The 12,980-nt window shown below is 37.2% G+C and overlaps 1 protein-coding gene across 2 annotated transcripts in view; it reads right to left on the bottom strand.

The window, feature by feature from the left end:
- Positions 1-6,129: 6,129 nt before the first annotated feature.
- The window catches only part of LOC115209051 (zinc finger protein Gfi-1b-like), a 7,432-nt gene continuing 581 nt past the window's right edge, over positions 6,130-12,980 (bottom strand). Inside the window, exons 2-4 of one of the 2 annotated variants that reach the window (XM_029777124.2) lie at positions 10,764-11,437; positions 10,199-10,625; positions 6,130-6,541 (exon numbers count right to left, since the gene is read on the bottom strand). In XM_029777124.2, coding sequence (XP_029632984.2) covers positions 6,300-6,541; positions 10,199-10,625; positions 10,764-11,437 — 1,343 coding nt within the window. In that variant the 3' untranslated portion in view covers positions 6,130-6,299. Of the gene's footprint in view, positions 6,542-10,198; positions 11,438-12,980 lie in introns of both variants that reach the window. The other variant, XM_036501054.1, reaches the window with a different exon arrangement.

Raw genomic sequence — 12,980 nt, forward strand, 5'->3', positions numbered from 1 at the left:
TTCTATGAAATATCTATTTTATCATTGTTATAGAGTTGGATATATGTATACATACATGCATGTATGTATATATATATATATATATATGTGTGTGTGTGTGTGTGTGTGTGTGTGTGTGTGTGTGTGTGTGTGTGTGTGTGTGTGTGTGTGTGTGTGTTTGTGTATGTGTGCGTGCGCATACATATATGTGCATATATAAGCGTATATATAAGCATGTGAGTACATTCACACACATACATAATTGCAAAGAATACAATAAACCTCAGCGGAGCAAGAATGGACAACGTAATTAGCAAAATAAAAACAGAACACAAAGACAAATGCATTTTTTGTCAAATAAGTTGTATTTCACTGAAGTATTATTGAAAAAAGAAAAAAAAGACAGGAAAAATCACTAAAGTGTTTTAGCCTTAATTTATAAATACATTATCAATTGACCATCATTATTTCATGCTACTGTTCGGCATTGTTATTGTTACGCTTTCTTTGAAGCATTAGGAACGATAACAGCAATGACAACACCAAGGTAACTCTACGTGGTTGGCCAACCTGCTAAAAGTGGTAATCAAATCTTTCTCGCCTCAACTCCTGATGAAAAAAAAAAAGAGAGAGAGAGAGAGAGAGAGAGAGAGAGAGAAAGAAAGATGAAAATACACATTGGATAATGTGGTACAGGTTATAACAAACGCAGGCCTAGTGGTCATTTCAAGGACCTACAAGAGATGAGGAGTTTCAGTCGGTATATTAGTCCGGAGGCCAGAAAATCATGACGGAACACGTGAATATGTAGCTTGTACCTCTCTTACACAGAAACACACTCACAAATTTTCAAGACCACTTCGAATTTTGTATGTATGTATGTATGTATGTATTGTTCTGTCTCGTGCTTTGGGTTTCATCAGGCCGGCTGTCCCTTTCTTTATAACTTATAAGTGAGCGAGATCACAACATTCCGTTTGAACGGGACACCAATCCGTTGCACGGTTAATCATTTACAGCCGAGGGGACTACAGCGACGTGAAATGCAGTGTTTTACTCAAGAACATAATGCGCCACCCGGTTGACAATCGTATGTACAACACCCAAAGCGTTGAGCCAAGAGCTTTCATCCTTGAATTTTAAATGGAGATTTATTCCTCGACCCCACAAGTCTCAAACGAAGTTTTGTTTCGCTTTAGGAAATTTCTCGTAGAAGTCTATAGTCACTGCAAGAATGTCTTTGATTATAAGATCTACTGGATCAGGTTTGATCTGGCACTAAGCAACAACAACAACTACAGTAACAACCTATAATTAAGTTTCAAATTAATTTATATATTTTGCAGTTATTCTCACGTGAGGAGTAACAGACGTTTGTCGTATAATAATTTTATCTCGATACGAGTCAGTGGATCAGGTCAAAAGCGAATGGATCAAATTTGGTGTTGGTGGTGGTGGTGATGTAGTTATATATATATATACTAGCAGTATCGCCCGGCGTTGCTCGGGTTTGTAAGGGAAATAACTATATAAGCATTTTTAGAGAGTTACTTCCCTTATAGATGCCAATTCGGGCTTTCTTAGCCATTTCTGTTTTGGTGTCTTCAAGCCATGAAGTCGTTGTTCTAAAAGAACGCTGGTCTCCTTGACAACGCTTTACGACGTTGATTTCCTTACACTCCCTTCCCCACAGCTTCATGAGGGAGGGAAGAAGGGGGAGAAGCAAATAGGTGCAGGTGTGACCATGGACGCCAACTCCGCCGCCATCGACACACGAAAAATTATGCATTAACATGGAATAAAAAATGATGTTAAATTATTTTTAAAATCGTAGACTCATCGTTGACGCGCGCTAATACTCAGACGGGCTCGATATGAATCACGACTATAAGATACCCGAATTTGGTTGAACTGCACCGCAAAATGTGGGAGGAGTTAGGAATCTAAATCGAAGGGGACAGACACTCACACAACTACAGTTTTATATATATATATATATATATATATATATATATATATATAAACTAATCGCAATAGTATTAAGGTGGTTTTACAAAGACCTCAGACCACCATGCACGCGAGAACGAACTCAGTACAGCAAGATAACTAGTTATTCGTCATTTCTAGAGTGCTGTTATTGTTGCTACGGAAGGTGGTGATGGTGGTGGTAGTATCACCTATGTTGTAGCTTGACCTGATAGCAAAATAACAATCAAATCTTTCTCCAATTAGATACTTTCTTAAAGCAGAAAAGAGACACGAAATAATGTATCCACTGATGTATTCTTTGCGGTTCTCTGCGCTCTGAGCTCGAACCCGTCACGGTCACTTTGCTTCACATCATTTTTACGCTGATATATAAAATACCAGTACAGCACTGGGTCTATTCTTCGCTTTCTCTATATATACAGCGTGGACCAAAAGTCACGCATCATTTTATTCATATTACGTTATTATTACTATTATTCGTTTTGTTCATCATGTACAAGAACGTGTGTATTCATCATTATTTTATTGATTTTATTCAATTTTAGAAAAATTGAAGCATGTCTGACAATTTCGGAGCATATTGAACTTCCTTTTAGCATGACTTTTGGTCCACCCTGTATTTTCTTTCTGGATTGTGCCAGTCATTTGGTTCGAATATCCCTCAGATATAAGATCTCTCTGTCTGAGTTGATCTCTGATCAAGCAGATATATTTAATCCCTAGTTAGCCAGTCGAACAACTGTGATCCACAGACCCTGTGTAATCAAATGTGATCCACATAATCCAGCGTAACTCGGAGACACAGCGTGAATAGCAGATTTAGTGAGAGCAATAGATGGATCTTTTCGGTTTGAACGGCAGTTTTTTCTAGCGGTGTCATATGAAATTGTCACCCATAATTATGACCCTAGTATCGATCTATTGCATTTCAACCTGTTTTAGGGTTAGGGTTAGGAGTGGGGAGAAGTGTATATTTTTTTCTTCAGAAATGTAAATAAATCCAATCTGTTTCTTAAACGAGGGACATATTCATACGGCACAGAATGTTTTCACCTCAATAGACGTATTTGATTGGTTGAAATTGCAGAAATTGAAGAAAAAACCCACAAATATCTTACAAACATTAGAATTTTCTCAATAAAGCCAAGAGAAAAAGATGTTTTATAAACACATTCTACCAGTATACGAAGTTTAAATTTTTTTAGTTACCTAGAAATTATGTTAAAAACTGCCGTTCAAACCGAAAAGATCCCAATAGATCTTTTATTATCTACAAAGCCAGTATGACCGACAAATCCAGGATGACCAGCAGATCCATTATCATAACTTGTATGGTTTCATATATCCAGCTGAACCATAGATCGAGTGTAATTAACACATCCAGAGTGACCTAAAGATTTAATTTGACTCTAACACAGATTCTTTGTGACTCAGAGAAAGAGTGTGACAGAGAGCCTGTGTGACACACAAATCTATTGTGAAAGACATATCCTGAGTGACTCACAGATATAGTTTGACCCACAGATCCTGTGTGACTTACAGATATAATGTGACACAGGTCCTGTGTGTCTCACAGGTAGGGTGTGACACAGATCCTGTGTGACTCACAGGTCAATATTATAGAGTAGTTGTGTGGCCACCAAACCAACCCTGATCGAACTGTTCATGAGACATTCCTTCCGTGACCATCTCGTCTTTTATTATTTGTTGACAAGTGTACCCTGTATTCAATGTGTCTTTCAGATGATAGAGATTGATCTGAGGAATTATCTAGCTATTACTTCTAGTAGATCGAGTGATGAAATAAAATTGATCTTATGCTGGGGGTACTGCTGCTACTGGTTATCATAATAGTGGTGGTGGTGCTGGTAATGGTGGCAATAGTGGTGGAACTGTTGTTGCTGCTGGTTGTCGTGGTGACAGCAATGGCGGCGGCGATGATGGTTGTTGTTGCTATTGTATTGCTAGAGATTAATGTTATTGCCTTTATTGATCCCTTTGATCCCTAAATACCCCTGATCGAGCAGGCCTGTGATCAAGGACACTCCAACCATGACAATACCGTAAGTTTTTAATCTATTTATTGGTATGCAGGACTACATTAAATAGCATATCCTTTCTTCAGTTAAAAGGGTTAGTGTTTGATTTGGGAGATATTTGACTATCATATCTAGCAAGTCAATTAACCACATTAAGAGTCCGTTTCTTCTTTGTGGGGCTGTGGTTTAGTCTTCCAGTGTAGAACTTAACTGCATGCTGTTTGATTATTGTTATTGTTAATATCATACCGGGAGAACACAAAGGAAAGATGGTGTTACTTGCTCAGAATAATAATAACGTTGTGTAGCAAAATTTTTATTTATTTTTGTCTTCGGTCAGCAAGTGTTATTCCTTATTTGTTTCTATCTAGGAATAGAAAGGAATTACTTCTATTCCCTTAAACTTTGCTTTTGTGACCTGGACATCAATGTTTTGAAACTGACCTATTTTCCATTATGTTTCAGAAAGATCCAGCACTGAGTTGCGGAAGAAACATCGTTTTAGCAAATATTCTGCTCAATACCACAAATTTGTTTGTCAGTTGTTTGACCTTAACGATTTGAGCATATCCCTCAGTGGCTGACAACGTGCATCTCTGATCATGAGCAGGAGTAGTGGCGGGGCATCATAGCCATGTGTTTAGAGGGATTCTTTGGGATTTTAATAAAAGTAACAAAAGCAAAGTTTAAAAGAAACATTAGCCATTTTTTCATACGTGTTAGGAGAAAGCAGACAGGAAATAACGGTTGCTATCCAAGAACAAAAATAGTGTTACACAGTGGGATAATAATCTATGATATACGACCATACAGAATGCTCGTATCCCGGGATGAAATTAAGTGTACATACGGACATTCATACAAACATAAATGCATGCCTTTATTTGTGTGTATTTATATGTATGTATGCAGATAGGTAGGTAAGTAAATAGGTAGGCATGCATATATGCATGTATGCGTATGTGTGCATATTTGTCTATGTGTTGTTTTTTTGCGTATCTATGCATGATATGGGAATGTATGGATAGATGGATGGATCACATACAGGCCATTCCATTGCTTTTATATTTGTCTCTGTCTTTCTCTCTCTCTCACTCCCTCTCTCTCTCTCTCTCTCTCTCTCTCTGTATATATATATATATATATATTTCATACATACATACATACACATATATATGTGTATATACACACATGTACGTAACTATATATACATATATACATATGTCAATAGTCATATTATATACATATATAAATATACATATATATATACATACACATATATACATATACACATATACGTATATACATATACACATATATATATATACACATATACACATATGCATACACACATATACATATATACATACATGTATATACATACATATATATAATTATATACATATACATATATATAGATATATATATATATGTATATATATATATACATATACTTATATATATATATATACATATACATATATATAAACATATATCCACATATAATTATACACATATATACATATACATATATACATATACAGATATTTTTTTTTGCATATCATTTCATCTAGTTTCAGCTCACGAGCTGTGGCCATGCTGAGACACCGCCATTTGGTGTTGCTACATGATTTTACTTCACGAATGCTTTTTAGCAATTGACATTTGGTGCATGAGAGAGTTTGATGCAGCTGCCCTCATCTGCACCTCCTGCCGTGAAGTTGGTTCATCTGGACACCTAACAAGAAGAGGTCCAGCTTTATTTTAAAGACATCTGCATCCACCCCATGCAGGTCTCTCAGGTCCTTCGGGACGATAAATATATATATATACATACGTATATACGATTATATATATATATACATATATACATGCATGCATATACATACACACATATACATATATACATATATATATACATACATATACATGTATGCATATATATACATATATCTATATACATATACACACACACACACATATATATATATATATATATATATATATACATATATATATTATTTTAATTGTTTCAATCATTTGTCTGCGGCCAAGCTGGAGTACTGCATATATATATATATATATATATATATATATATATATATATATATATATATACATACATTCATACAGACACAGTCATGCAAACACGTGTGCGTAAATACAAGTGCGTTTCTATGTGTATGTCTGTGTATGTGCATGTGTATGCGTGCATGTGTGTGTGTGTGTGTGTGTGAGTTTGCGCCCACGTTCTCGAGTGCATAATTAACAACGAAACGCATGACAGACGCGTCATAGTGACGTCACATGTTCCTGTACGGAGACCACACGAAGCAGCGACGCTTGCTTTGTGAGACTTGAGTTCAGGTGTTGAGTTTCTGTATGTCGTCGTAGGTCAACTTTACGCTGGAAAGCCCGACCGCATTTGTCACAGGCGAACGGTTTGAATCCTGTGTGTTTGCGACTGTGTGTGATTAGATTTGATGACTGACTAAAAGCTTTACCGCACTGCAAACACCGATGTGGCTTCTCTCCTGAAACGAACAAAAATACAGATATATATATACATATATACATACACATACAAATATATGTATAATTACGATTGGTTTTACAAATGGGAAAGAAGATAATACTTTCTATTATAAGCACAAGGCCTGAATTTCAGGGGAGGGGGCTAGTCGGTTACATCAACCCCACTACGAAAGGATGAAAGGCAAAGTCGACCTCGGCGGAATTTGAACTCAGAACGTAGCGGCAGACGAAATACCTATTTCTTTACTACCCACAAGGGGCTAAACAGAGAGAGGACAAACAAGGACAGACAAACGGATTAAGTCGATTATATCGACCCCAGTGCATAACTGGTACTTATTTAATCGACCCCGAAAGGATGAAAGGCAAAGTCGACCTCGGCGGAATTTGAACTCAGAACGTAACGGCAGACGAAATACCTATTTCTTTACTACCCACAAGGGGCTAAACACAGAGAGGACAAACAAGGACAGAAAAACGGATTAAGTCGATTACATCGACCCCAAGATACTTTATTTCACGTTGCTCCAGTGCGTAACTGGTACTTATTTACTCGACCCCGAAAGGATGAAAGACAAAGTCGACCTCGGTGGAATTTGAACTCAGAACGTAGCTGCAGACTAAATACCGCTAAACATTTCGCCCGGTGTGCTAACGCTTCTGCCAGTTAGACGCCTTTGGAAAGAAGATAATACATAAGAAAAGAATGTGTGTGCGTGGGAGAGAGATAGACAGAGACAGACAAACAGAAAGAATGAAGGCGCGTGGCTTAGTGGTTAAGGTTTTCGGCTCACGATCGTAAGGCCGTAAGTTCGATTGCTGGCGGTGCTTCGTCCTTGAGCAAGATATTTTATTTCACGTTGCTCCAGTTCACTCAGCTGGCAAAATCGAGTTGTACCTGCAATTCAGAGAGCAAGCTTTGTCACAGTTTGTGTCACGCTGAATCTCTGACAACTACGTTAAGGGTACGTGTGTCAGTGGAGTGCTCAGCCACTTGCACGTTAATTTCATGAGCAGGCTGTTCTGTTGATCGTATCAACGAAAGCACTTACCATCGTATGAGTGCGCAAGCAAACTTTGTGTCCACACCTATACTTAATCCGTGCTACCATTCACAATCTGTTATGTCAGTGAGTTTTCACATTTATCTACAGCAATCAAGCGACATTAACGATATTTTTGATACATTCTATTGGGTTGTCCGGAAAGTTCGTGCCGATTTATACTAGCTTACCTTTCGACTTATTTTAGAACATGGTTGAGCCCATAAAATAGGATTTGACTTAACCTCCATTTAGAGTACAGTTTAAGCTATCTTTTCGTGGAAGAAGGTTTATGTTCCTATAACCTGTGTTAATTCTGTAACCCTTTAAAATGGAAGATAAGAAAGTTCATTTTCGGTATTTGGGAATCAGACAAAAATTGCTGCAGCTCGGCTGGGATGTGTTACCCCCACCCTCCATATTCACCAGATATTGTTCCTTCGGATTTCCACTTATTCAGGTCTCTGCAGAATAGTGTTAATGGTAAAAATTTCAATTCCTTGGATGGCGTAAAAAGATACCTTGATGAATTCTTTGCCATGAAACCACCTGAATTCTGGGAAGAGGGTATTTTCAAGTTAAAGGAAAGATGGAGAAGCATTGTGCAACATATTGTTGATATTTGGTTGATTAAAAACGTAATGGCAAGTATTTATTGACCTTTATCTTTCCTTTAAAAATCGGCACGAACTTTCCGGACAATCCAATGATTATTTGCTATAGAAACATCCTTGACATTTTATACATACATACATTCATACATACATATATATATATATAATATATATATATATATATATATATATATATATATTATATATATATATAGATATATATATATATATATATATATATATATATTATATATATATATATATATATATATATATATATATATATATATATATATATATTCACTTTTACAATAGTATTGGCATAAACCTCTTAAGTTGTTCAATAACTCCTGTTAGTATTCACAACTAAAGAAAACATAGAAATATCTATTTATGTGTTTGAACATGATATATATATATATATATATATTATATATATATATATATATATATATGTGTGTAATTACATCATGAAAAGTCAGTTCGGAAATGTAAAACACATCTACAGTCTTGTATTGATTTCCAGGTCGTAGATGCATGATGAAACCTTTGACACTTTGTAAGATACAGTAGAATAAAACATAAGGGAGAATCACAACATATATGAGCGTGTTTTAAAGGGCTTCTATGACTGACGATTGATCCTTTCCGTTGCAACACATAACTCAGTCTTATCTCAACTTTAGTCTACTTAACTCTCAGCGGATTTTATTTGGGCGCTTTTAGTTTATTAGGTCAATAGGTCAGAGATGGATTAAGCGCTTGTTGAAAACCCCACTTTTCCCGCACTGCAGATATTTGCCCCTGTTTTACTTACAAAAATAGTTCACAGAACTCAGTCGGTAGAGTATCAAAGTGTTACTTATCCAATACGTAACTTAAGCGATCTGAGGTTTGCGGGTTCAAATTCCTCTGTGGGCGATACAATACTCTTTACAATGACAGTGCCCCAGCATGACCGCAGCCCACAGACTGAAACGGTTAAAAGAGTAATAATCTAACCTTTCACTTTAGATTGTTTAAAACTGAACCTCACCCATGACTCCTTTCGGGACTTTTGAGAGAGATAGAAGAAAGAGTGAATGTTATGATCAGATTTAAAACCTGACCTGAATATCTGCAACAAGATAGATTCTGTTGAAGACATTTTGAAGACATCCCAGGTCAGGTGATGATGTTAAACCAGATGACGGATTAAAGTACTTAAAGCACGTTTCTCACAACCATCACATTCTTTTTTAAAGACAGCAGTAATGTGGTTGATCACATCAACAGTGGCATAGTTAAAGTGGGTGTGCCCTCCCAATCAGGGGCAGCCTTTGAGTTTGCGGTGCCCCCACATTGTCCGAAGCTTGTATCGGATTATACAACTTATACAGAACACCCCCAAAGTGCCGCCACCATAAAAGCGTCATCCAGGACCAAGCGTCACTCTCGTCACCCACTGGCTACGTTGCTGCAACTGACTTCATAGAAGCTCTTCTGTTAGAGAAATTAATAAAAAAAATTAGTAAGATGCTTTTTGAGTGTTTTGTTTCTTATACAGTAAATACTTTACTGCATAGTACAAAGTGTCAAAAGGTTTCGTCGTGCTTCTATAACCTAGACATCGGTACAAGACCGCATATCAGGCGTCGGCGAACCGGGGTAAATTACCCTAAGTGAGGTAAAAATGAAATTCCTGGGGGTAATGAGGACGCATTAGACAAGTAAAATTATATTTAAAAAAAGTGTTCCTTGTTATGACAGAATTTTTTCTTCTGACAACACTGTGTCTATCCAGTGTAAATAGATTCAATAAAATAGATTTAATAAACCTTTTGAATTCAAAGAATTTATGATTTTCTTCCTTTCAAATCAAGAGGGTGACGTCGGCGTAAATAAATATATTTTGGGGTAATTTGTTAATAAACTTCCCCGACCCCTGCCGTATATGACTTTTCGCGGTGTAATTACATCTAAATATTAACGTTAGTCGACCCGTTTTTGATCTACTTACCTGTGTGTATATAGGTGTGTTTCTTCATATCAGATTTCTGATGGAATCTTTTCCCACAATAAGGGCACGGATATGGGCGAGTATCACTATGTATCAGTAAATGTGTGGAAAGCGTTGAAGACCTTTTAAAAGATTTTCCGCATTGCTGACACTCGAACGTTCGCTCCTGGGTGTGGACTGACCTATGATGGCTCAAACTGACAGCGTGACCGAACGTCTTCTGGCACACGTCACACGCATATGGTCTTGAACCTGTATGAGATCGCCGTACATGCACTTCGAGTCCATGAGGTGTGCCAAATAGTTTGTTGCAGTTGATACATTCAAACGTCGATGAAGTGGAGTCGGGCGCCGCCATGCTACTGTGGAGATGGCAATTATTATTAGTATTACTGTTATTGTTGTTGCTGTTGTTGTTGTTGTTGTTACTACAACTTTTATTATTATTATTATTATTAATATTATTGTTGTTATTATTAATGTTATTGTTTGGGTTATTATTGAGGATGTCGTAATGGATGGCCTGTCTATCTACATGAATACTATTTATACTACTGATGCTGTTGTTGTTGTTGTTGTTGATGATATTGTTGCTGTTGCCATAGTTATAACTGTTGTCGCTCAGATGCTCACTTCCGCCATCCGGAACATTACGTAATTCTGGGATAGCTGATGACCCTTGACTAGACGAGAGCAAGTTGGACGAAAACGACGACGACGACGACGACGATGACGACAACGACGATGATGATGATGAAGAGGACGCTAAAGCTGATGAGGTCGATAGGGAATTCGGATATGATGATGAAATGGAAGATACAGAGGCTAAAGTTGATGTTGAGGAAGCGGAAGAAGAAACGGAAGATATTGACGATGTGGGGTTAATAGTCAATATTGGTGATGAGGTTGATGATGGTGGTAGAGACGGTGTTGATGACGTAACTATACTGCCATTACACTCAAGGAAATTTAAGTTCTCTGGATAACTATTTGGCTTATTCAAAGGATTTTGGTACCAAAATTGGTAATCGAGCGTAAATGGGAGAGGTGGTGCTACAGCTTGGTCCCCGTAAACGTTCTTTTTGGTCAAGTAAATATCTGTAAATAATGAGCGGTTGGTATCTTGGGACACTGGCGGTGGTGGCGTTACAAATGGCAATCCGTTCTGGTTGGTACTTAAGCTGTTTTGGTACATGTTCTGTATAGGGTACTTGCCTGGTACATACACAGTACCTTGAACTGAAATGGAATTAAATGACACGTGATAAGTATAGGACTGAGATCATTAAACATACAAATTATACAAATATATATATACAAATAAATTAATATGCTAGCAGAATCATTAGCACGCCGAGCGAATTGCTAAGCGGTATTTCGTCTGCCGCTACGTTCTGAGTTCAAATTCCGCCGAGGTCAACTTTGCCTTTCATCCTTTCGAGGTCGATAAATTAAGTACCAGTTACGCACTGGGGTCGATATAATCGACTTAATCCGTTTTTCTGTCCTTGTTTGTCCTCTCTGTGTTTAGCCCCTTGTGGGTAGTAAAGAAATAGGTATTTCTCTGTTTTTACGTTCTGAGTTCAAATTCCGTCGAGGGCAACTTTGCCTTTCATCCTTTCCGGATAAATAAAATAACTATCAGTTGAACACTTGAGTTGATGTAATCGACAAAACTACTGAGTATAAAAACTATAACCCTCTGCTGAGCCAGCTTGGCAGAGCAGGCTCATCAAACCAATATGATCTCATGCTGTTCTCTGGTGGAGAGAACATGCTGAGACGTACCTCCTGCAGAGGATTGAACATGGGCAATCCAATCCAATCCCGTCTAAATTAACATAGTTATGGCTATGTTTTATGTAACATCTTTTATAAATGACGCAAAAAATTATAGAACGCTTGTTCTTGTTATATACGTGTTCATCCATGTTCTATTTATTCGTTACTCTTTCGAGCTATTCATTTCTTATAGCTATCTGTATCGACTATGCTATCGCATGTCGTTACACACCACTTGTCACAATGTGGTTCCTCGCTGGCTAGGCGGGCCGGCCAACATCTCTCTGAACGTGTGAACAAACCAGATACTCGGCTACTAGCCTTTATATATATATATATATATATATATATATATATATTCAGTCCGGAATCAACTGAAGTCGAACAGTCCATACTAATGAGGCAACGAAAACTGCCGAAACTGACCGGTCGATATAGGGAATTCTTGATGGGTGTTTTCGGGCGTTTATAGTCCCTGTCAATATATATGTTTGCAATTATGTGCTTTGACTACATCATTAGAACATCTTAGCTCTTATTTCTAACAATGTAGGTGTTTCTAACACCCTAGTCATATTTAGCGACAATTATAGTTTTCCTTTTTGGTAAAACATTGCACACTGCTGTCTTCATTAATTATATGTGGGCGTGTGTGTGTGTGTATTCCAGGGGATGACAAGTTTACAGAAGCTATATTCGGCCACTTAGACTAAAGTCTGAAAATAAATAAACAATGCGTTATGCCTACAAAATACAGACACTAGAAAACGTAACAGAAATTGACAGAAACAAATCAAATTCTAACACATCCTGTTTCTCACACACACAGTAATTAAGGCAATCGTTTAAATATTAAGTAGAGCGTCAAAAGAAGTATTGCAAGGCAATTTTTTTCCGACACTCTTACGATTCTGTCCAAATAATAATAAATAGCAATGTCAAAAAAGAATAACAAAAGAGCAACAAGAAAGAACTTTCAAAATGGAGGACATATACATTG

Source organism: Octopus sinensis, linkage group LG3 (assembly GCF_006345805.1).
Source record: "Octopus sinensis linkage group LG3, ASM634580v1, whole genome shotgun sequence".
NCBI classification, from domain to species: domain Eukaryota; kingdom Metazoa; phylum Mollusca; class Cephalopoda; order Octopoda; family Octopodidae; genus Octopus; species Octopus sinensis.